Here is a 23,481-nt window from a genome sequence, read left to right as displayed (position 1 = left end):
GCCGCCTGATTGCATTCTGCTCTCCCTTTGTTATTCTTGTTGCATGTCTGACTGATTCACAATCCTTACAGACCGGCTGTTCCTCTCAGCGCTGGTCCACATGGAGCCCGGCTCGGTGTCGTGCACTGTGGCTCGCCGCACTGACTTGCAACGAGACAGCGTTGCTAACAGGTAAATGCATATAAGAAGTGGTGACCACCTCTTGCCTAGCTGCCGCTACTCTGATGATTGTGCGAGAACTACAAACTTGTCACAAGGTCATGCCCATGAGAATCGACCGTCGAGCCTGGAAACGCGAGCAACGACTTGCGAGGCAGGTCCAAGGGTAACTGATGTCGGAGGATTGGGATCGGCTTCCAAGAGAGCGCTGTGCTCTTGGAGAGCTTTCTCATCGTCGATTATGAAGTCGCGCACTGGGACGTCGGGGAGGGCACGCACGCAGGCGATGGCGAGGCTCGTGGCGTGAAAGTTACCAGCAGGTCCTTCTTCGAGACGGGGTTGGGCAAATCCCTCCACAGACACACGCCCCATGAAGGAGTCGAATGCCGTTCGGAGGGTAGCCTCAACGAACAGCTCTTTCTCTGCACGGCCATTTCTGCTCAACTCGACTGTCCCATTCGCACTGAAGAACACTCTTGCGAGCCTCATCTTGTGGTCTACCAACGAGACCAGCCAAGTGGACGCCCTGGCACTCGACGGGGATGTCACGACGACAGTGAAGTCGTGCCGCTCCCACTTCAGAGTGTCAAACTCACCATCTCGCAAGTCGACCCTGATAAGGAGACGCGTCTGGACGCCTCGCCTCGCTTGTCCCAGCAGCCATCGGATCCGTGCATAGGTGTAGAGCGGGAAGCTGTTCGGAATGCTGGTGCTCGAAACTCCCTTGGTGCCGGTGTACATCGTGTACTCCGGCTCCTCCCCATGGACGGTCTTAGTCGTACCCGGGGTTGTTCCTCTTGCCCGGACGGCCGGTGGTTGTTGACCTTTTGCTGAAGATTGCAAAGCTGGGTATTCAGAAAGTTTCGACGTTTCCGGAGAAGGCACCTTGACCGTCATCGAGTCTTCTGATAGCCTAGGTATCTTTGGAGCGTTCGAGCCATGGGTTGCCTCAACTTCGAGCTTCCGCTTTTCGGTGCGGGAGATGTCAATTGGATTGTGCGGGGGGTCGTTCTGGACTGGGAACTCGTATCCTGGTGCACATCTGAAGTCCCCGAGGTGGCACCCTTCACATCTGGAGAGCTTGTCGTCGGAGTTTATCCTGTCGATGCAGGGGATTCGCTGGCCGGTACTTTCGATGCACTTGGGGCGGCGCTGTACCCATTCGCCCCGCTTATCATCGCGAAGGAGGAGCAACCAAGCACCAACTGGCCGAAAGGGAGCGGGGATGCGTTCGAGGTCGCTCTTCTGCTGGTTGTTCAAGAACAGCTCAGCATCGATTGGTGGGGCAATAGGGGGCATGATAAGTCGTGAGTGATGTTGAGGAAGGACAGAGGGGGATGTGACCACGAGCAAGGCTGACTGGACCCGTCCAGGCCCGGCTGCGCCCCAGTCTATCCAGATCCACATGGTCAGTTTCGTGAACGCAAGCTAAGCTGGTTACCTTCATTGGGGCGCTCTAGTCATCTTTAAGGCAGTTGTGAAGACATGCATGCAGCCTGACTCTCCAGCCACCTACCACACAGACAGATCGATCACCTACACCGGCCTCCGCTCGAAGGCCGTCGTCGGCGCCGTGGTCCGCATTGCCTCCCACTCCGGTCTTTTGTCTTGCAGGATTAGGGCGTGCTCCTTTCTAGCCTTGGTCACGTCAATCACAAAGTGAGTTGGATACCTCAGCCTGTTCTTATTCAAAAACCACAAGGCAATGGTGGCAGCGTGCACCCCGCCGTCCTCGCCAAAGAGTTCAGCGTAGGATATGTCATACCAGAATCCAGGTCCATTGATGGTGAGAGCACGCTCCCGAGCGGCCTTACTCAGTTCGCTGTGGTAAATGACACCCAGCTCGGCGGTGAACACAAGGACCGCCCACGATCCCCCGGGATGCCCAGGCGACAGCACCTTCACATGTTTGCTCAGTGGTGTGAGTCGCAGCGACATCCCCGGATTACCCTGGCAGAACAGTACATCGTATCTGTGCTTCACCTTGCGCAAGATTGAGCGCACCTTGGCGAAGTCGTAAGGAGCACTGTCGTGCAGCGGTGGCCGCGCCGGAACTGGCGTTGAGACTGCCCGGGCTCCAAGCCGCATCAAGACTGGTCGGGGCACGAAGCCGCCGTTTGCGTGCAGAGATGGAGTTGAAGGGCCTCCACCTGCAGCGGCGTCTATCCTGGGTCGAGTCGCCGCTCGCTGGAGTGTTGGCGGAGCCGACCTCAAAGGGCGGGAGGTTAAAGGACCCGGCGGACTAAGAGGTGGTGTGAAAGCTGGTTTGGCGGGAAGGGTGTCGACCCTACGGCGGGTCGAGCTGCTCTCACTGCTCACCAGCTCTTCGCTCTCCGCAATCGTCGCGAATCCGGCACGGGCGCTGAAGTACGCCACGGGAGCGGAGACAGACCGCATCGAAGCCACCCTGTGGATACTGTTGTGGCCGTAAGCTTGGGCGTCCCCCGGCCCAGTGGCTTCGTCAGCGCCATCCCTCGTACACGGGAGGTTGGCGTAATGGCAGTTCTGGCAGCGCCCGATCAATCCACTGCTGCGGGCGTTAGAGTCGATGCACGGCCACCTCCCTCTGCAGGCGGTGCATGGAAGGTCTCTCTCTCGCCAGAGACAGGTATCGTCGTCCCGGAGTAGAATCAGCCAGGCGGCAACACGGCGATTGTCGAGCGGAATCCGGGCAAGCTCAGCCAGCTGCTTCCCACGAAGGAGGGCCACGGCATTTAGCGGCGGATGAATCGCAGGCATGGTGACAGCTTGCTGGATGAAAGTAAGATGGCTGGGGACTTCAACGAAAGCAATGGAGTAGACAACCGGACTATGTACTTGCTGGGTATGAGCGTTAGAAGAAAGGCAGGGTGGTGAAGATCGCAACCCGAAACAATTGACTGAAACTGACCCAAAAATACGGTGCTGGCGCCACTCCCTGAGGCGACCCCACGGCCTGGGTCGCTATTGTCCAGTCCTCTCTAGGTCTATGCATAGGCACAGAGCCATGCTTCATCATGCGTAGTTGATATGTCAGCGGTCTTCTGGTCAATGCAGTAGTCGCTATTCAGTGAGAGACGCTGACGATCCACCTACTACCCGGGTTGAGATTGGCAGCGTTCGACGCGCGTTGAGGGCGCACTACGTCTGCATGTACGAGTAAAGCATCCTACAACCACATCGTCGAGCATCTTTGCACTGTACGAGATGCTGGCTACCATTCTTCCTATTCCCCAAGGAATCCTTCCGCCTTGAGAGCGGAAGCGAGCTGCGCCTTACGGCGGATAGAAACGGAGCGGATGTCGGGCCAGAGACCACGGAGGATGTCCTGGTGCTCCTTGCGCGCCTGCTTCTCATCAATCACAAAGTCCCACTCATAGTTGTGGCGCCAGTTGAGGCTGACCCACACGGCAAGAGCGGTAGCGAACACGCCCCCGTTCTTGCCGGAAAGGCAGGGCAGCTTGATGGCCGAGAAGGGGACCGCCTTGGTCGACATGACGTTGTAGGCGCGGCGGAGTGCGTGATTCGTCTCCGAGCCGTGGAACACGAGACCGCTCTGGCGGTTGAAGATTAGGACGAGCCATTGCTTGGAGCTACCGGGTGGGATGACCACCACGTGGACTGCGTTCAGCTGGGCGGACCAGCTGTGTGCCAGAGATGAGAGGATGATGCGGACGTGGGGGTGGCGCCAGCGCTCGGCCGCGCGGAGAATGTCGCGCACGTAAGCGAGAGTGTGGAGCTGCCAGCTCGCGGGGACCTCGTACGGGGTGCCGGGCTGGGGGACGCTGGTGGCGGAGGCGGGAACGACTTGCTCGTTGTCGGTACCTTCGCTGTGCGGGTAGGGTGGGCCGCTTACCACACCGTTGGCGTAGGGCTGCCCGCTAACGTAGAAGTAAGCGCCAGCCGTGCGGTCGTAGACGATGGAATACTCGGCCGGATTGAGAGATGGAAACCAGGCCCCAGGCATATAGCCATAGGGGTGGTATGAGTAATGGACGGCGTTGTCCATGGCGATTGGCCTTCGTAGGGGTCGAAAGCGCGAGGGAAATGGAGTTGAAGAGGAAGTGTTGAGAGGCTCTCTAACCCTTCGACGTGGAGCTGCTCGACGTCGCCTTGGGTGCTTGACGTCTTGCCCCCCTCGCACTCTCGCGTCTTGTGTGTCGTGCGCGCCGCCGTCACCAACGCGCTCGTTGCCAAGACCTCACAACGCGTCAGTCAAGCAAGGCCAGTCGGTTCCCAGTACCACATCTACGCAGCGGGGGTTATGTGGTTGCATTTAAGGGGTCATATCTTTTACGGACGTGAGCGGTCGTCATATACATGACTCGTTGTGTTCTTCTTCAGTCTGCTGGATTTGCGGGGTTTTTTCTGTTTACGTAGTTTTGCGGGTTGTATGCGGAAGCTGGGTCTTGTTCTACGGGGTACTCTTCTCCAGCATCCTTTCTACCTGTAGCCATGGTAGACGTTGTGGGTGCCATAGTGACCGATGCGGGGAGCGGAGGTGGCGCGGTACACAGGGAATGCCTCAAGAGAGCGCTGCCTGTACGTCGAGGGGCCGGCGACGCCGTAGGGAGGAGGCGCGTAATGGCAGTCGTGGCGGGCAATGAGGGGAGTAGGCTCGGGGAGGGCGCGGCCCAGATCAATGAGGCCGGCCAAAGCCGTGTCCTCGGGGCTGGCGTCGGGCTCTTTCGCCTTGCCCTTACCCTTACGGTCCCAGACGAAGGCGGAGAGAGCGACCTCGGCGCGGGCGGGCTCGGGCTCACTAGCCTGGGGCGTGCGGGGAACGACGAAGGTGCGGCGACGCTTCTGGGCGACACGCGCAGTGCTCTGCCCGGTCTGGACGGGCTGGGACGCGTGGCCGGGGTGCGCGAACACGGGGCGGTGCTGGGCGCGAGTAGAAGCAGAGCGGAAGAACGTCTGAGCGGGGGCGACGGCCTGCTGCGAGGGCTCAACGAAAGGCTGGGCGTGGCCGAAGGTGTGCTCTGGGTGCCCGATCATCTTGACGGGGTAGGTGAACTCGAACGACTTCGAGGCGGGAGCAGACTGGATCTCGGAATGGCCCTGGGCGGCGGCGTACTGCTTCGCCTCGAGCTCGCGCTTCTTCTTCTGCGCCTTCACGACGCGCGCGGTGAGGACCGAGCCGTCCTCCTGCCCACGCTGGAACTGGGAAGACTGATTGTGCAGACTCTGGCGGAGGTTCTTGTTGTTCGTCTGCTGCAGACCGTCTTCGGCGGGACGCTTCGCCTGGTCGGGCCGGCTCCTCATATCCATCCTTAAGGCCTTGGTTTTCTGTGTCTCGCGGGGCTGCTCGTTCTCGTCGCGGGCGGTGCGCTTGGTGCCGGTCTTCATGTCCGAGAAGAAGACGTCAGATTCGGCAGTGCGGGGCCCATCGACATGGAGGCGGAGGAAGAGGCAGTGGCGGGGGGAGTGCCGTCGTCGGAGGACGAGATCAGATATGCCGCAGTGGGGAGGTCCTCGCCTGCAGCGCGACGCTGAGCAATCGAGGTCATCGACATCACGAAGAGAAGATGGAGCTGTGCGTCCGTCGGAAGTTCGATCTCGTCGGCGTTGTGGTCAGGGTCGATGTCGGGGGCGATGGCCTGGGGAGGGGTGTCGCTGCAGTTCTTAGGGGTGGCCTGCTGGGTCATCATTCTCCCTCTGATCCGAGTGGAAGGGTGATGAGTTAACGGAAAGGAAGAGCGGAACGATCTCGAGCGTTATATGCGACCGGCGAGACCCAGCACTGCACTGTGACCCCCGCGAGATGTCGTGCTAGGAGCGAGGGAGCAAGTGAACTCGAAGGGAGCCACACATGTGTGGATGTCTGTTGCTTCTCGTGGGGCGGGCTAGACTGGGCTCCGGACGAGAACTGAGCAGGGGAGTACGGCGCGCGGACAGCCTGCCGCAGCACCGCTCTCGCATCCTCGCCATGTCTGGACGAAGCGTACGACTCGATGCATCGTGTGTGCTGTGTTGCGCTGGCCGTGGGAACGGCCAAGGTGTCCAGATCAGTCGTAGTGAGTACTCGCATCAGCGGGAGTCAGGTGAGTCAGCCGCCCGTTGCAGCGGCTTGGTCAGACCGACTGGTCGAACAATACCCACCTTCAAGTCCAGCCCCATCCATACTGCAAATCCATACGAACAATCAGCACATATCAGCTCACCAAGGTATACAACTGTCTTCTGAAGATAACGACGACACACGCTCACACCAGATCAGATCAGGCCTCCCACTCGATCGCCCAATTGGGGCACTCGGCCTTGTACTCCTCGCGCGTGAGGAAGCGGATGCCGCTGACGACCTTGTCGACCTCTGCCGCGGTCCAGAACTCCTCCTCGGCCGGCGCGGGCGACGGCGCAGTTGCAGTCGAAGCAGCGCTGGGCGCGAGGCTCAGTTCGGAAACGGCGGTGGAGAGACTGGATGCGCCCGAGTTCGAAGCGGCGGAGGGGGCGAGTGACGCGGTCGACGCGCCGAGTGCGTTCTGGCAAGAGTTCGAGTCACCAGCACGGCTCGGTGCGCCCCTGCTAACGGACCGACTCCCCGGCGCCGCGGGGACAGGGGTCGGCTCAAAGTTCTTCGGAATCTACCATCAGCCCTTCCTTCGCACGTTGTGCACTTACGCTCTTCCAGATATCTGCGATCGCATCCCGGCTCTCGACCAGCTTGGCCGCCTTCTCCTCCTGCGTCATCGCGTTCGTGAAGCCGGCGTGGTTTGCCTTGATCTCCGTCATGCCCACGATCGTGAATTTGATGCAGTGGTTCTCGCGCATGAGCGCCTTCACGCCGCCGCAGCGCCATGCGCTCACGAGCCAGGAGTGCAGCGGCCGCAACACGCCCCACTCCTGTCTCGTTGCGCGGTCACCCTCGCCGCCGCGCCCCTCCTTCGCACGCCGGGTTTGCTGCGCCTTCTGCCTCGCCAGACTTGCCGCCGTGGGACGGGGGACGAAACCAGTGTTAGTCCGGGGTACGAAGGTCTTGGCCGTCTCCGCGTCCTTGACGATAAGCACGATCTCCTCCAGATCGTCTGGCAGCGTGTCCCAAGTCGCAAGCTCGCCGAGGGGAACATGCCGACCCCTCTCGTGGATCGTGAGGTTCACGACCAGCCTCTTCGTGTCGGGCAGCATTGGCGCGGGCACAATCTTGACGGCGGTATGCGTATTCCAGGGCGGAATGGCCGTGAAGACGACCGTACGCTCTGTGCGCGCGACCCACCGGCCCATGGCGGCTTGCGCGGGGCCGTAGATCCGCACCGTATCGGGACGCAGCGCCTCCATCGCCTCCCTCAGCGGCGCGGGCAGCCACCAGCGCGAGTTGCCCGAGTTGCGGCCCCAGTTGTCCAGATCCAGAACGCGGGGCATGGCCTCCTTCTCGAGCCAGCGCTGCGCCTCGGCACGCACGGTAGGGGTCGTCGTTCGCTCCACACGGAAGCGCAACCGGCGCGCACGCTTCCCCCGGTTCGTTGCGAGGGAGGAAACCTCCACGCGCATCGGGTCCGTGGAAGAACGACCGCCGCCAGTCGAGAAAACGAGATGCGTGCCGAGCAGCGCGTCGGCGCGCTCTTGCCATGCCTTGTCGACGGCCCTCAGGCGGAGGAGAGATGCGTACGGCGCCGACGCGAAGATCGCATCGATAATGTGCGGGTACGACAGGGCTGGGATCGTGACTCTCGGCTCGGCGTCCTCCCCATTCTTCGGTACGTCTGATTCGGAGGGCGATTCGAGCTCCACCGGGGCACCGTTCGCCATCAACGTCGGTGGCGGCGCAGTGTCGGGGTACATGGTCGAAAAGTGGCCGAGTGGACAGTGCATGACAGCGATAGCATCTCGACCTGACCTCCTTAGCGCCAGGCCGGAGATGGATATCCAGCAGCTTCGGCCCGTGCAGCAGTCGCTTGGCGCAGGTCCAGGTCGCGGCTCGGCGCGCTGGCCGGCGCGTCTTGTTGTGCTCAGGACAGGCTAAATATACCCACGCGCTAAAGCGCCCCGGACCGTCAGCCTGACGGCACGCGACCTTTTCTCCCACGGTAGTACTGACGATCACCATTGACGTGGGCCGGCGCAGATATGGTGCGAGCAATCTACTGCCGAGGCTGGAAGCAACCTTGACTGCATTGCTTCAGCCACGGCGCCACAGGGAGAGCAGTGCGAGTAAGGACACGGAGCAGGGCGAGCAGGGCTAGTAGGGATCAGCACTGCTCCGAGGGCTCGAAGGAACGAAGGGCATGACAATTAAGGCGCCGACGGTCTACTCGGATCCGTCGTCTCGCTCGGCATCAGAGCTCTCTGGGGTGTCTCGGCGACCCTCACGCCAGGCGCGCCGAGAGTTGTGCGCAGCATCTCCGGTGCAGTCCGAGCGACTCCATTGACGCCAGTGTCCGTGCCCCAATGTCCGCTAACTGAAGGCGAAGTGTCGCCGAATGCAGCACAAGACCGCCAAGAGTAATCAAACTTTGCAGCAATTCTAAGCACCTAAGCATGTCAAGACTTCGACGCGCCGAAGAGACGCGAACGCTGAGCTTGCAATTCTTTAGGTGGGATTATGGTTCTACCACTTGGCGAGTCCGTCCTTCCTCCATGAGGGAGCCTTCAGTTGGACGAGTGTGCGAGTGTGCGTACGCATGGCTGAGCAAAGTTTTGAGCAAGAAAATCTTCGGACTGCGCTTAAACTGCGCGACCGGGTCGTTAAGCTCAAGAGCTGGAGCATGTGCGGACCCGAGGGGAGCCGCGAGCAGCTGGGAAGACAGCCCTCGGCGTGGGAGTGAGGTACGCAGGAACGTACACGAGGCACTTTACTGATCTGCGCTGGACGAGGCTGACATTCTGCTTGCTCTGTCGCAGTAAGTCGGAGAGTTATGTCGTTGCTCGCAGGTCTGGAACGACCACCTTTCCGGCCACTTCGCCGCAGCACAGGCAAGTGAGGGAGTATGGAAGGTGCCAGGGGCCCGGAGCGCGGGTGATCTTTCGGACCCGGACAGAACGTCTCACGTCTCACGTCTGATTCCAGCGCCTTTTTCATTAAGCTCCGGTGACATGCAAGATTAGTGCGTACTCTCCTTGGGAGCTATTCCGGTCCACCACTCCCTCCTCTTCCTCTCCGTTCCCCTTACTCCCGGTTTGCGTGTCGGTACAGAATATGATCGCAGACAACTCATGGACAGAGGGGAGAGGGGACTGGGTCAATTCCGGCTGTCTTACGTTGTGGTCTGTGCCCGACCACCCGTCTCGTCCCTTCTCTGCAGGGGAGGTTGATGAACGATCATGGCCTCCGTTAAAAATCTCGAGCACGATCCTGCACAGGGAAGAGGACGATCTTGAAGAGCCTGTGATGGGTCCAGACATCAATCTCACTCCCGCGTTCAGGTTGAGCAACATCCCCTTACGTTTAGGTTTCGACAGATGCGTTTCGGCCGGCCTTCTCCCCTGCCGCCCCTTCGCTGGAGGATGTTTCAGTTGAGGTGTTGGTGCTGACGGGGCTAGGATTGTGCTGTTCGCATGCTTCTAGTGCAGAAGGAACGGCACTGACTGTGTTGCTTGGACTAACGTCGAGCGGAGAGGCTAGCGTCCGTCTGTAACAGATGAAGAGGGAGAGAAACGATGAAACTCTCCTGACACACCGACTGCCATTCTTCGAATGGGAAGGATCATGATGCAACCAAACCCATCAGACGAGCTCTTGTCGGGCAAGCACCAAGTGTCATTAGCTGATAACAGCGCTATTGTCCTATGCATATACAAGAGTAAGTCACCCGTTGCACCGGACGGACCATCCGCAGTCGGAGGCATACCTGGAAATACGGAGCACGGCGTATTGGCTGGCAGACTTAACGGCGCCATCGCACAGACCCCACCGACGCCGCCGCCGCGCCAGTATTCAACATCGTGAGCTAAACGCAGATTAGTGTGCGCCGCGCCGCGCCGCACCCGGCGTCAGCTGTGGCTTGAAATCATGTCTCGAGCTTATTATAGCCTTTCAGAAGGCAATTAAGGCGATTGCAGACTATGCGGAGGCCATGCGGCATTTGCTCTTGATCGATGTCGACAACCACTCATCAGCCGTTGTTGTTGCGGCTGGTCGTCAGGCGGCGGAATGTGGCCGCATGCTGCTGTGCCTTGTGGCGTGATAAGATGCGCTACTTTGTTTTCTTGATGTCGACGGACCAACGACATTGATGAACTCGTCTTGTTGGGGATGCTTCGGAGACACTTTGGGGACGGCCATGCGAAGTCGCCCGGTCGTCTGGTCACTGAATCGTCGGACCTTGCTGACCAGGCGGCTTTCGGACCTGACGATGGATGAGCGGCCTCAACGGCTTCGCGGCCGAGCGGCCGAGAGGCCGGCAGGACAGAAACTTTGTCCAAACTTTGGCTTCAGACTTACTCGCCTTTGAGGCGTGATGCGGCGATGTTGTTGCGGACTGACTGCTTCTGCGGGCTTCTGGTCTCCTTGGTATCCTGAGCATCGCACCCAGCTTCTGGGATTAGGTTTGGCTGACTTGCGTACAACTTTGATGGCGATCAGCTGCTCGACCGTCCAGTGTTCCGACAAGACCCTCCCAATGGTATCGTCCTTGAGTAATGATGCGGTAACGTCGGCGCGTCGCATGCAGAGGACAGGGCGGTGGACGCCCTTTCATTTTCTCATCTCGGGCTGCCCTCGCCTCGTCGGTGAAGCGAAGACTGATAGGCCGAGGACAAAGCACCTCAGGACGGGAGAGTGCGACGTCCACACCTTGTATGTTCCCGAGAGCGTTTAATGGCGACGAAGTCTCGCAGCAACGAACGACTGCATGCAAGCCAGCTAGCCACGGCAATGGGACTGGCCGCGATAGGCCGGCGCCGATCCAAGACAATGGATTCAGCCAGAAGCTTGCTTTCCCCCGTGATCGTGGCCACATTGCGCGCCGCGGTACAGAGTCTGCGGGTCTGCGGCAGATGGCAGGTGACGACAGAATGAGATCTCGTCCTGCGCGTCCCAGGCCTCCCTTGTGATCCTGGAGCCATAATAATGCCGGCTTTCATATGAGCAATGAATGCACCCGCGTACCGTCCGGGAGGCGGCTCAGTGTCGAAAAAACGCAGAGTCGCAGAGTCAGCTGGCAAAGTGTTTCGTACCGCGTCGCTTCGGACATCCCTGCGGCTTACCCTATGCATACCTGCATTTGAGCGGTAGAAGGGAGTATGCAGTTGCTGACGATGTGTGGGTTGCTATCTGTTGCCAGCGATGCAAAGTCCAGCTGTGTCGTAATCCAGTCGCAGAATCGCACACAGTAGCGCGGTGGGAGTGAAGCAGAGGTCCGCAAGGTCTGGGTGCGGCGGACGGTGACCCTGAGCGTTGACTTCGCTCGGCTCACGACGGCAAAGCTTTGGCAAGCGTAATCGTCTGGGTGCGCCCTGGGCCTGGCTGGACGATGAAGAGGTGGCAGGCCCTGAGCGCTGCTCCCCTGGCGCCCTGGAACCCTGACCTACCCACTCAAGCCCCTTTGCTCCCCCTGCCAGTTGCTGGCTGGCTGGCGACGATGGGCGACCATGTTCCTCTGGCCGTGTGCCCGTATGCCGCTCTTCATCACCGCTCCCAGATTCTCAATTCCTTAGACTGCAGCCAACCTGCACTACCTGGCCATTCTCCTGCATTTCCTGGCTTCCTCCTGTACATCCTCGCCCTATCCTGCCATCCTCCACAGACACTTCACCACCGCTTACTCTTGCCAGCACAAACCATTCACTCGACCAAGTCGCTGGCCATCGGCTCACTCTTCCACCTCCCTCTCTCTACTTCTCCTCTATCTCTTACACACATCTTGCACCGACTTGCCCGAACGAACGAACGATTTTCTTCGCCCAACAACCTTACTCACGTCTTCCCCTTTTTCCAGGCCCGACCTTCCACATACACATCCGGCACTGTCGACTATCGCCGCCCAACATCTTACCTCCCAAGCAGTATTTCTCCCCGGCCGCATAGCACGCTGCTCACTCGACGTATCGGCATTTCTTACCTCCTCTCGCAGTAATCGCACTGTTGCAGACGGTTGCACCTCACCCCGCTGTCGACAGCACTAGCGACTTCCCCGCCTTCCCACTCTCTCAATATAGGTCTCCCACCGCTCCCCAGCACGACCTCAGCCCTTATGTCCTGGCACCCAAAACGTCGGGATGTGCTGCTAATCCTGACTTGTCTGGTCGTCGTCGGCCTCTTCCTCCAGCTCGACTTTAGTGGATCAAGCCATTCACGAAGCAGTTCGATCTTCAAGATCGGAGGACTTAGCCGTCGGCCAGCATTCGAGAAGGGTGGCCAGCGAGTCAACTATGCTCCGACGCGCAACACTGTCAGCCAGCCGAAGCTCAAGTGGGGAGATCGGGGTGCTCCTCACACTAAGATTGTGTCGCACGCGCCAGGTACGTTCTCGACCCCGGCCTCGCCGCTGGCGCTGGGCGTCACAGCCGTCATAGCGCCTGGCAGCAGCGCCCCGCACCCGTGTTTCATCCCGTACCAAGGCTAACGTCTCTAGGCTGGACTATTTTCGAGGATGTCTACCTCTTCAACGGCACCTGGTTCATCGTAACCGACAACCCATCAGACGTCCCGCTTATTCGTCTCATGGCCTCCACGGGAGCCGAGATCTGGAACGACGAGGGCTCCATCAAGAATCGGTAAGTCTAGTCACGAGAATGATCGGCGCAGAAGACGGTGCGCCCTGGGATCAACGGGCACGGGGAATCTGGGGTCTTGCCCAGTCATTGTTACTCAAGCTGACTTGCAGTGAACCGACCGACAAGGACATGCGCATTATTTTCCCGTCAGAGGCGAAGAAGCTTTGGGGCAGCTCGGCGTCGCGAGTGTCCGGCACGAGTTTTGTGTGCAACGACCCGCCCCAGTTCCTCGACCACTACTATCACTTTGCCGCCGAGTTCTTCTTCGGCATGTGGCGAACATACTCTTCGCTCGACCCAGGAATCAACGCTGCCGGCGAGACTTCGCTTCCTGCCCCGTCCCGACTCATTTTCCCTCACACTGCCGCTGGACGATGGAACGACTACGCCAAGATGAATTCGTTCATCCTGCGTGCCGTCTTCCCCGCTTTGTCTTACGAGTACGACGGCGACTTTGCCGACCGCAAGGACACGGCGCGTGCCTACATTTACGACCGTGTCGTGTTCGCTGACCGTGCTGCTGCGTTCCGTGGCCCCGAGTTCGGCAAGACCTGGCGAACCTCGTCCGAGGCTGTCACTCTCGGTGGAAGCCGTTACTGGTGGTCGCCCATTCGCCGCAACCTAATTGAGTTCGTCGGAGGCAAATCGGGCAGCGCTCTCAACCTGCAGGAGTTCGGTGTCGACCTTGACCAGGAGTACCTCGACAACGATGCGCTTCAGGAGATGGGCATTGAGATCGAGTCCCCATCGACGAAGACGCCCGATCGCCGTTCCATTGACGCTGCTGTTGAGCGCAGGGCTATCGGAGCTAGTGACGAGGCGCCGCAGAAGGAATCTCGCAAGTACGCCCCGAGCAACCCTGTCATTACCTACGTCTCCCGACAAGACTGGGGTCGCCGTATGCTGAAGCCCGAGGACCACGACACGCTCGTCAAGGAGCTCGGCGAGCTGGAGAAGAAGTACGGATGGGAGGTCAACATCGTGGCCATGGACAAGCTCTCGCGTGATGAGCAGATTCGGCTTGCTGCGCGAACGACCATCATGATGGGAGTGCACGGAAACGGTCTTACCCACCTGTTGTGGATGAACAACCTGAACCCTCGCGCGACCGTCATGGAGTTCTTCATCCCCGGTGGATTCGCCGAGGACTACGAGTACACTGCCCGTGCGCTCGGTATCCGTCACTACGGCTGGTGGGGCGACCATTCGTTCACGTACCCGAACATCCCGCCCGTCGAGTACCCCGATGGCTTCCAGGGCAACTCAATTCCGCTCGATGGCAAGGCCGTCGCCCAGCTTTGCGAGCAGCGACTCGTCGTTGACCGCGTTGCCGACAAGGCCAAGGATAAGCGGACAGGCGAGGGCAGCGCCTAAGCGCTCCACCACCAGGTCTGAGGCCCTGCACGTCTCGGACGGAACGACACTACACGGACACTCTCTCGCATTTCACGCACTCACCACCATCACGGATTATAAAAGGACAATTCCACTGGGCTCCAACGAACGCTCCCTCTTCTCTCATCTTTTCACTATTCCTCTCCGAAAGAAGCCTTCTTCTCGCAGCAGTGACCGGTCTTACCCTCACCGCCATTTCTCCACCCGCACCCACCACCACGAACCGAAAAGACCGAGTCCTCGCTCTCTGAAGAAGGGTACACCTCGCCTTTACGCCTGCGGGCGTTGTCATAGATTAGTACATACAGGTCCACAGCTGGGCGGAGGGACGCTCGCGCTTGTGATTTAAGAGATAGACTGTTGCGATATGCACTTTGCAACTGATGAAAGAGACGGTCCGTCAGGACTTTTGCAGGAGTCATCTATCCTAAGGAACGACGCCAGGCTAATTACTTGTCCCGCGGTTTGGCTGCGTGCGGGTGTGCAGCATGCTGGCACGTTGAGCCCGTTTGGACCTGAATGCCTGACGATGTACAGTGCTTGGTACGGTGGTGGTCGGGGCACGGTCCACGTGGATCTGGTCCCGTTGGAGGATGGAGACGCGTCTCGAGGGCGTGGGAGGGGTTGTCTGGACTAGCAGGACCTGCGAAAGCGCGGGGGACGCAAGGGACGGCGTGGTGGGATCCCTGAGCGCTCTACCGCTCTACTGACACGACAGCTTAGGCTCGAGCTTTGGTCTTCCTCGACACTCCTCCTCTCCTCCCGACACTCTACCACTCACTACACTCTCTCTCGACACTTGCTGTTGTTCCAGTCCAAGTCGCTCTTTCCACCACCCACCACCACCCCGGCTTCGTCTTTCTCCCCCGTCTCGACTTCCCTTACCCCCCCTCCGACCCTCCATCCACCATGTCCGGCGAGATTGGAATTGCCAAGTACGTCTTGCTTGAGCCATGAGAGAGAACACGCACTGACACCCCAGCCTGCCTAACCAGGTGCGCTCGACGACAGCTGGCGACCGCGGGAGAAGCTAACCATGCAGAGGCACAAGATCGTCAACCAGCGTGGTGCTCACTTCACCATCATGGTTGTCGGTGAGTAGACGGAGAGACGGACGCGTTCCAAAGGATGCGCGACGTCACGGACTTTATGGAACAAGGAACTAACACGGCAACAGGCGAGTCTGGCTTGGGAAAGACTACCCTCATCAACACTCTTTTCGCTACCGAGATCTGTGCTCCTCGCAACTACCGTCAGCGGTGAGTGCCCGCGTCGGGAAAGGGGGGAGGAAGGGTGTCAACAAGCGTGCGATGGGAGCGACATTTCTCTGGCGAATCCGAGTGCCATCGCGTTCGGTTTTTCGATCGAACTGTCCTAGCGCACGTCGCACATGCGCCCTTCCTCCGTGCAGTTTAACGTCCGCTGACATTCCAGCTTCGCCAAGCAGCTCGACAAGACGACCGAGGTCGAGATCCTCAAGGCTGACCTTGAGGAGCGTGGATTCAACATCAAGCTCACTGTCATCGACACCCCCGGCTTTGGCGACTATGTCAACAACCGCGACAGCTGGGTCCCTATCGTGGAGTTTATCGATGACCAGCACGAGTCCTACATGCGCCAGGAGCAGCAGCCCCTCCGTCGCGAGAAGCAGGACCTCCGTGTGCACGCCTGTCTCTACTTCATCCGTCCCTCGGGCACGACGATCAAGCCCCTCGACATTGAGGTCATGAAGCGTCTCGGCACTCGCGTCAACCTGATCCCCGTCATTGCCAAGGCGGACACGATGACTCCGGAGGACCTGCTTGCGTTCAAGCAGCGCGTGAGTGGCTGTTTGAAAGACGTTTGCTAATGAGATTAGATTCGTGAGGTTGTCCGCGCGCAGGGCATCAAGGTTTACTCGCCCCCCATCGACAACGAGGACGAGGCTGCCGCCGAGAACGGCCGCCTCATGCAGGCGTGCATGCCCTTCTCCGTCATTGGCTCAATCGAGGACGTCCCTACCAGCGACGGCCGTGTCGTCAAGGGCCGCCAGTACCTGTGGGGTGTTGCCGAGGTTGAGAACGAGGACCACTGCGACTTCAAGAAGCTCCGCTCGCTCCTGATCCGCACGTACATGCTCGACCTGATCCGCTCAACGGAGGAGACCCACTACGAGTCGTACCGCCTGCAGCAGATGGAGACGCGCAAGTTTGGCGAGCCCAAGGTCAAGAAGCTCGACAACCCCAAGTTCAAGGAGGAGGAGGAGGCGCTGCGCAAGCGCTTCACCGAGCAGGTCAAGCTCGAGGAGTCGCGCTTCCGCCAATGGGAGCAGCACCTCATCGCCGAGCGCGACAGGCTCAACAAGGACCTCGAGCAGGCCCACACGAGCATCAAGGCGCTCGAGGCCGAGATCGACAACATGGCCGCGTACCACCGCCAGGGCGGCACTGTCCGTCGCTAGACAGGCGATTCTTAAAACTGTATACCCCACAAGTTTCTTCTCAACTCTCTCTCTCTCTCTTATAAGTCCGCCCTTTTGTCCCTAGTATATACCGTTTAACGTCCTAACGTAGTTTTTCTCTCGCTTCTTATGGATCCAAAGACTTCATTACACTATCTGCACTACTGCTGGCGCATGAGGAGGTGGACGTCGCGCATATTCTGGCGCATCCGCGTGTCATAAGCGGGCAAGACGGCGGGATGCTTGGCGGCATTCGAGTCGAGCAGTCTATCAGTGACTTTGTCCTTGAGCTCATCCTCGCTCGTGCCAGAGGCGAGCAGAGGCCCGACAGTAGAGTTGAGCGCCGTGCCAGCCTGGCTCGCAACATCCTTCGCGAGCGCAAGATTGGAGCGGGCCATAGCCTCGGGATCGGCGGGGGGATCGGCCCAAATCCCCGCCAGCTGGGAGATGGCAATGCCCACATCCGTAGCGAGCGCGCGAAGCAGGCGGACGACCTGGAACGGGGGTCGTGAGTCGAACACTCTCCCGAGGAGTGCTCCAATCACCCTCCCGATGAGACCGAAGGGCACAAAAGCGGCGGACACAGGAGGGCTGGCGAGATCAAGAGGCGTAGGATCAGAGGCGTCGTTCGAGTCGTGCGAGGGGGTTGCGGCGGGCGATCCGGGAGCCAGCACGATGGCCAGCTCCAGAGCGAGAAGCACGCCAACGACCGTGAAACGCCAGTACGCGCCGTCCCGTGCCGCTCTCGCAAGCGCGAGGATGCCTAGACCAGAGACAGCGGCGATGTAGAAGGACACAGAGGACATGAGGCCCGATTGCATGTAGTCCCGGAGGGACTTGCAGGATGTGCATGCGGCGACGGAGGGGCCGAACCTGGTTTTTGGTCAGTTATGTACTCGTGGTGGATGCGCGGATAACTCACCGGTCATACACGAACCGCGTCGTAGGCTCTGACAACACCTCATACGCTCTCCGGATCGCCACGAAACGCGCATTCGCGACCTCCATCTCCGGCTCGCTCAGCCGCCCCTGCCTGTCGGGGTGGTAGACCCTGCTGAGACCGCGGAAGGCCTTCTTGAGCTCTCCCTCGCCGGCTCCATACCCGACACCGAGGACGTCGTAGTAGCTCCGCCCCCGGTCTTCGGACTGCGTCACGAATGTATACGCCAGCCAGAGCGTTACGAGCGTCGTGAAGAGGAGGCGATAGTTCCGCCTGTAACCCTGCGATCCTGGTGCAGAGGGGGGGAAGAGGAAGGGGAGGAATTGGGACGCGAAGGGGAGCAGGATCTGGGTTAGTTGTGGAGGCAGGAAGGCCCACAGCAATGGAGAGAGGTACGACATGGTCGTTTTATTCCTATGTCGATTCCTATGTCGAAGGAGTCGAGAGGTGGTATGAGGTGAGATGGGATGAGAGGTGGAGGAAGACTCTTAACGTGTCAACAATCGCGCGCTTCCCGCCTCCACTCTCCCTGAAACATGACCGTTTCACCTCCACCAACACTCTCGCCATACTCTCTAGCCTCCACCATCGCGATGCTACGGCTCCTGCGGAGCCTTCGCTTCCGCAATCATCACGCATACAAATCAAGTACATTCCCGTAACGTCTATGACAAAGATTACTACAAAGCGAAATAAGCTAGATTAAAGTAAAAGAGTGTGGGATGAGGTAGTGAGTGACCGGAATGGATAGTGTTCGCGGTGTCGCTGTGGTTGAAGATTGCTGAGGAAGGTAGTGGGATGTCACTGACGACGATTGAGTGTAGGGATCGCTCACTCCCACCATCCTCGCAACCTCGCCTTCGGCTCGGATGCTCGTCGGACCACGGGGCTAGAACTACTTGCCACCGCGGCTGATGCGCCTCTTCAGCCCGAGGGTCAGGCTGGTAGCCGACTTGGACGGCGAGGAAGGCACGGGGCTCGCGATGGAGACGGCGGGGGCTGACGGCGTCACACTCGGCGTCGGTGTCGGTGTAGGCAGAACAGACGCGATAGACCTTCCGTCCATGTCGCGCCACACGCCGTCGTTGCACACCCGGCCATGCGCCGCCGTGCTCTGGTTCGCGTCGAGGCGCTCGCGCCACTCGGCGCACACCTGCGGACTGTCGACGAGCACATTGATCTCCTGCGCGTGATACCACGACGCCGAGTCGCAGTTGCCGTTGCCCTGCACGCCGATCTGGCCGTCGATGATCATCAACTTAATGTGGCACGTGTGCGTTGTGCGCCCGATCGGCGTCGTGTCCCCCTTTGGCGTGTACCAGTATATCCGCAGGAGATCCTTCTCGGCCTCCTCCTCGAGCTGGGAGTACATGTACACAGCAACCTGCCGGTTGATCTTGCCGTCGGGAGAGATCTCGCCCTGGAGTTAGCTTGATGCAGTAGAGGAAAACGAAGCTCACCTTCTCGTCGTATCCCAGGTCGGCGTAGATCTCAACGAGAACGCCGCGGCGTACGGCGTCGAGAGCAGCTGCGACGACCGGCTTCGCGCTGAACGTGGGGGTTTGCCTGGCAGTCAGCATCACGCTCCGAGACAAACTCGCTTCGCTCGCTCCGCTCGGTACTCACAGGAACACACTCTTCGTTGCAAACTTGAAACCTGCAAGCCACGCCTGATTCTGAGGGACGAAGGCGTCCCCGTGCCCGCGGCGCCCACGGGGCGTGCGGTTCACGAGTGCGAACGGGAACGGGTCATGCGGCTTGTGCAGCAGCACGGGCTGCAGGGGCGGGCCGCAATTGTGCTCCCGGCTCTTGGTCGAGCTGACGCCGTCGCCCAGCGTCTCACTGCCGATACTACCGCTGTCGCTGAACGTCGGCTCGGCCAGCTTCTGCCGCGTGCGCTCGGCTAACACGTCCAGGTCGCCCTTGGGCTCAACCGCAGGGTTCTCCGCACCAAATTGGAAGTCGGCCGCGGTCAACTTGTTGGGGTACTTGATGCGCTCATACACGAGGGGCGGCCGGGGGTTGAAGCTCGTCCACCACGCTAGGAGCGTCGTGTCGTAAAAGGACTGGACGATCGGGCCCTCGTACTGCGCCATGAAGCCGACATCGCTCTGGAGGTTAGCTACCATCACGTAAAATGCCAGCTGTACGCACCCGGTTCTGGACATTGTTGCTGCTGAGTAGGGCGATCTTGCGGTCGATCACGACACACTTCTGGTGGAACGTGCCGACGGGGTAGATGTGGTAGTTCTGCACCTCGAGCTGAACATTCGGGATCTCGTCCGGCGCCGGCAGTCCTATGTCGGCAGAGGTGTACTCCCGCGGGCTAACGATCTGATGCGCCCCGCTGTGCTCAGCTGCGCCCCGATCGTACACTGGTTGACGTCAGCACATGTTCCGCAGCCTTGAACACGTCACACGACTTACTGATCTTGACGACAATCTTCTCGCCGTTCCGGTCCGCTACTCGCTGCGACAGGGTTCGGAACGCCTCGACGATTGTCTTGGACGACTCGGACGCTTCCCAAACATTCGTCGTAAAGATGATCTCGCGCTGGGCGTTCACAATCAGGTCGGCGTAGTGCTGAACAATGTCGGATGTGTGCGAGATGACTGTTACGGGCACGACGCCGCACCCCGCCATTAAGGGCGGCGACACCATGCCGTTCAGAACATTCTTCTCGAGCGACATCAAGGCCTGGGCAAAGATCTGCGGCTCGTCAGCACTTCCACTTCGCTCATGTCAGCCGACCAGCGCCAAGAAGCCAGGCCCGAGTGACCGGGTCACGCATCTTCCGGCCTGGGCCCGGTTGAGACAGGTGTGACCGTCCATTCATCAAGGTGGCTCCGCGCGAACGCGACGAATCACGAATAAACAATTGCTACTCACGTTCAGGAAGAGGGTCGAAGGCTCTGAACCCCGCCACTGGCCGCAGCGGCGGACCTCGTCGAGCTGGGGCGGCGACAGCAGCTTCATGCGGCTGTAGTGGTCCTCGGTGGAGAGGTCGGAGTCGCTCTCATCGCTGCACCCAGACGCAGCCGTGCTCGAATCAGCCTGTCCCTTGGAACCTTCGTCGGCGGCGCCGAGCCTGTTCTTGAGCTTGCTGTTCTTCTGCTTCCTGCCCAAGCTTAGCCGCTCAAGCCATCGCTTGACACCCTTGGGCGTGGGCGGAGGCTTGGGCCGGATGACGCTCTCGCCGGTCCAAAGACCAAACGAGCCGTTCCCCAGCCCGAACAGGTGCTCAGCGATGACCCGGACCGAGGTGTCGACGGTGGAATTCGCGAGACATGCCGTAACCGTGTGATCTGGACTTCGGAGGAAGGTGTAGAGTGGCTCCGGGATGAAGACTGATTTATGATCCCTCTCGTGGGCAGCAACAAGGTCGCGGCCGCTGACGACCGAGTCGAGCGTACCGTTGAGGGAAGGCGGAGCTGCTCGCTGGATCGCGAGGATGGCGGGGGAGCGTGCGGGGGTGGACGGGGACAGGGGCTGGATAGGTGGAGGTGAGACGGGCCGATTGGGGTTGTTAGGGCTGGTGCCGAGTGGTGAAACGGCAGCGGCCATGGTGTGCGTCTAGTCCGTCCGGCGGTGTTGTGAGAGGGGCGAATGAGCGATTAGTGCTGGTTTGTTATGCTTGGGTCGGTGCTGGAGGTTGCAAGGTCGGTACAGGACACGAGGACGGTGGAGGGTCTAAGAGTGGTACAGGTCGTGCGGATTGTCTATGCGAGATGGAGAGGCATGGTGGACGATGGAAGTAGGAGGTGAGTGAGGATGACAAGACTGGGTTGAGCGATGAAAATAGGAGAGATTGTGCCGGGGTCGATGAGCAAACAAGAAATAGAATTGCGGATGACAGAGTTGGGTGTGGTTGGATGCAAGAGCCCACGTGCCAAGCAAGACGGCAGTGGTTGTGAGTCAGACTTTGCCATTCTGGGCAGTCTCTGCAGATCATGCATGCATTTGACGGTGTCTGCTCTCTTGGCCCCTCGCTTGTGTGTGGTGTGCGGGGCACTGGGCACGAGGGGGCCATTGAGCGGAGTCGGGTGGTCCGAGCGACCGCTAACAAGAGTCGATGCTAGAGCGGCTTAAGCACCAGCTGCGGGCACGGGCGGCATGTCTGGAATGCGACTGGAACACTCTGCGCCGCTCTCTGACGCTCACCACATTTGCCACCCAAATCTTATCAACATTGATATACGTGTAAACTGGCACACAAAGACTGTGTGGAGACTCCACACTCACCCCTACGCCACATGGCGCCACGAGCAAGACTCTTCCAGTCGCAGGTGTTCGCTCATGTCCGGCGAGTCCGGGCCCCGAGAAGCCAGCCAAGGTGGACACGGGGTCTGGTGACCACCTCCGCTGCATCCGCTGGCAAGGCCTGCGGCCCTGCGTATGGATCGGTTACTTGTGGTGGCCGACCTGGTGCGCGATTTCCCAACTTGCCGTATCCCGAACATTGACACTCACCTTCCCTCTCCGTGTTGACCGGTCCCCGGACAATGGAATGGGCAACCGAGTACACGTCTCATGGGGACTCCATTCATCGCTATATAGTCTAGCCCACATTCCCTTGGCCTCGTCGTCCTTCTCACTTCACTCTCCATCTCCTTCAGCATGACCGTTACCGCTTCCCCCAACCAGCTCCAGGGCGTCGCTGTCGTCACCGGCGCCGGCTCCGGCGTGAGTTGTTGTTTGCTCGTCGGGCATCTCCGATCACACCTTCCCTCCACCGTGTACTGACCGCAGATCGGCCGCGCAACCTGCAAAGCCCTCGTCACCCGCGGCGTCAGCGCCGTCACGCTCGTGGACCTGAACGAGGCCGGTCTCCAGGAGACTCAGGCGCAGCTGCAAAAGATCAACGCCGAGGTCAAGACGCTGATCGTCGTGTGCGACGTCGCCGATGAGAGCAAGGTCGTCGACTTCCACCAGCGCACAGTCGAGTCGTTCGGGCGCATCGACTACGGCGTCAACGCCGCCGGCATTGGACTGCACGCCCCATTCGACGAGTGCACGTCCGAGCAGTGGGACAAGGTCATGAACATCAACGAGCGTGCCGTCTTCCTCTGCATTCGCGAGCAGCTCCGCGCCATGAAGAAGCAGGACAGGCTGCCGGCGAGGATTAGGGACGCGGACAGAAGGGTGCCATCGTGTCCATCTCGTCCGTGCTGGGATACAAGGGCAGCCCCGACATTCCCTCGTACATCACCTCGAAGCACGCCGTCATCGGTATGGCCAAGGCCGCCATGCGCGACGTCGCCAAGGACGGAATCCGTGTGTGAGTAGCCACCAGCAGGCTCGGACCGCAGGCGAGAGTCGGCGAGGGTCGCCCATGATCTTCCTGTCGGCAAAGGCTAGTCTCACTCTTGTCCACGTCGCCTGTCAACTGTAGCCCAGCCTACTCCTCGTTCGAGCCTGCTCGCTTCTCTCCCAGTCACACTGACATACAGGAACAACGTCGCCCCCGGATTCATCGACACGCCACTGACGAACAACCCCCGTGCCGGCTCTCTGCTCGCCGCCGCGACCTCGCCCCCCTTCACGCCCATGGCCCGCCCCGGCCGCCCGGAGGAGGTCGCCGACGTCATCGCCTTCCTGCTCTCCGAGGAGGCGAGCTTTGTTAACGGCGCGACCTGGAACGTCGACGGTGGATTCCTGGGCTAGGCGCGCATACGAGGCGCTGCGGCGCAGAGCGTGCCGAGCGTGGTTCGATGGTCCGAGGAAGAGGAAGTCTCTGTTGTCCCGAAACGGCGCGCAGAATAGGGTGCGCCGCATGTCTGGGTTCAAGACATGGACCCGTGCCTCGAGCTTGCCTGAGCCAGACACATGTCTCGGTGCATCTACGTAGGGAAAAGTCAAGTCGGAAGTTATGTTTATACCAGTTTAAGAATGAAAGAAGTGTTCCAAAGTCTCTAC

At 59.9% G+C, this 23,481-nt stretch overlaps 10 protein-coding genes across 10 annotated transcripts; 3 read left to right on the top strand and 7 right to left on the bottom strand.

The window, feature by feature from the left end:
- Positions 1-258: 258 nt before the first annotated feature.
- A1Q1_04139 (uncharacterized protein) lies at positions 259-1,566 on the bottom strand (the record flags this gene model as incomplete). The annotated part of the gene is made up of 1 exon (XM_014322516.1): positions 259-1,566. One exon carries the CDS (start codon positions 1,564-1,566, stop codon positions 259-261), a length of 1,308 nt encoding a protein of 435 aa, XP_014177991.1.
- Positions 1,567-1,695: 129 nt separating this feature from the next.
- A1Q1_04138 (uncharacterized protein) lies at positions 1,696-2,898 on the bottom strand (the record flags this gene model as incomplete). The annotated part of the gene is made up of 1 exon (XM_014322515.1): positions 1,696-2,898. One exon carries the CDS (start codon positions 2,896-2,898, stop codon positions 1,696-1,698), a length of 1,203 nt encoding a protein of 400 aa, XP_014177990.1.
- Positions 2,899-3,364: 466 nt separating this feature from the next.
- On the bottom strand, positions 3,365-4,147 carry A1Q1_04137 (uncharacterized protein; the record flags this gene model as incomplete). Its single annotated transcript, XM_014322514.1, has 1 exon — positions 3,365-4,147. The coding sequence occupies one exon, from the start codon at positions 4,145-4,147 to the stop codon at positions 3,365-3,367; it is 783 nt and encodes a 260-aa protein (XP_014177989.1).
- Positions 4,148-4,581: 434 nt separating this feature from the next.
- Positions 4,582-5,487, bottom strand: A1Q1_04136 (uncharacterized protein; the record flags this gene model as incomplete). Its single annotated transcript, XM_014322513.1, has 1 exon — positions 4,582-5,487. The coding sequence occupies one exon, from the start codon at positions 5,485-5,487 to the stop codon at positions 4,582-4,584; it is 906 nt and encodes a 301-aa protein (XP_014177988.1).
- An 872-nt stretch (positions 5,488-6,359) lies between these two features.
- A1Q1_04135 (uncharacterized protein) lies at positions 6,360-7,917 on the bottom strand (the record flags this gene model as incomplete). The annotated part of the gene is made up of 2 exons (XM_014322512.1): positions 6,360-6,713; positions 6,760-7,917. The coding sequence occupies 2 exons, from the start codon at positions 7,915-7,917 to the stop codon at positions 6,360-6,362; spliced, it is 1,512 nt and encodes a 503-aa protein (XP_014177987.1).
- A 4,349-nt stretch (positions 7,918-12,266) lies between these two features.
- On the top strand, positions 12,267-14,163 carry A1Q1_04134 (uncharacterized protein; the record flags this gene model as incomplete). Its single annotated transcript, XM_014322511.1, has 3 exons — positions 12,267-12,534; positions 12,648-12,789; positions 12,900-14,163. 3 exons carry the CDS (start codon positions 12,267-12,269, stop codon positions 14,161-14,163), a joined length of 1,674 nt encoding a protein of 557 aa, XP_014177986.1.
- Positions 14,164-14,777: 614 nt separating this feature from the next.
- On the top strand, positions 14,778-16,624 carry A1Q1_04133 (cytokinesis-related protein; the record flags this gene model as incomplete). The annotated part of the gene is made up of 7 exons (XM_014322510.1): positions 14,778-14,861; positions 14,908-15,119; positions 15,167-15,179; positions 15,227-15,278; positions 15,362-15,443; positions 15,619-16,003; positions 16,043-16,624. 7 exons carry the CDS (start codon positions 14,778-14,780, stop codon positions 16,622-16,624), a joined length of 1,410 nt encoding a protein of 469 aa, XP_014177985.1.
- A 161-nt stretch (positions 16,625-16,785) lies between these two features.
- A1Q1_04132 (uncharacterized protein) lies at positions 16,786-17,965 on the bottom strand (the record flags this gene model as incomplete). Its single annotated transcript, XM_014322509.1, has 2 exons — positions 16,786-17,497; positions 17,547-17,965. The coding sequence occupies 2 exons, from the start codon at positions 17,963-17,965 to the stop codon at positions 16,786-16,788; spliced, it is 1,131 nt and encodes a 376-aa protein (XP_014177984.1).
- Positions 17,966-18,459: 494 nt separating this feature from the next.
- On the bottom strand, positions 18,460-21,129 carry A1Q1_04131 (phospholipase D Active site motif protein; the record flags this gene model as incomplete). Its single annotated transcript, XM_014322508.1, has 6 exons — positions 18,460-18,984; positions 19,025-19,130; positions 19,191-19,675; positions 19,719-19,939; positions 19,992-20,274; positions 20,455-21,129. 6 exons carry the CDS (start codon positions 21,127-21,129, stop codon positions 18,460-18,462), a joined length of 2,295 nt encoding a protein of 764 aa, XP_014177983.1.
- Positions 21,130-22,182: 1,053 nt separating this feature from the next.
- Positions 22,183-23,229, top strand: A1Q1_04130 (oxidoreductase, short-chain dehydrogenase/reductase family, putative; the record flags this gene model as incomplete). The annotated part of the gene is made up of 3 exons (XM_014322507.1): positions 22,183-22,248; positions 22,315-22,843; positions 22,958-23,229. 3 exons carry the CDS (start codon positions 22,183-22,185, stop codon positions 23,227-23,229), a joined length of 867 nt encoding a protein of 288 aa, XP_014177982.1.
- Positions 23,230-23,481: the final 252 nt, after the last annotated feature.

The sequence above is a fragment of the Trichosporon asahii genome (genome assembly GCF_000293215.1).
Source record: "Trichosporon asahii var. asahii CBS 2479 unplaced genomic scaffold scaffold00070, whole genome shotgun sequence".
Taxonomy (NCBI): domain Eukaryota; kingdom Fungi; phylum Basidiomycota; class Tremellomycetes; order Trichosporonales; family Trichosporonaceae; genus Trichosporon; species Trichosporon asahii.
This window is presented reverse-complemented; position numbering and strand designations above follow the sequence as displayed.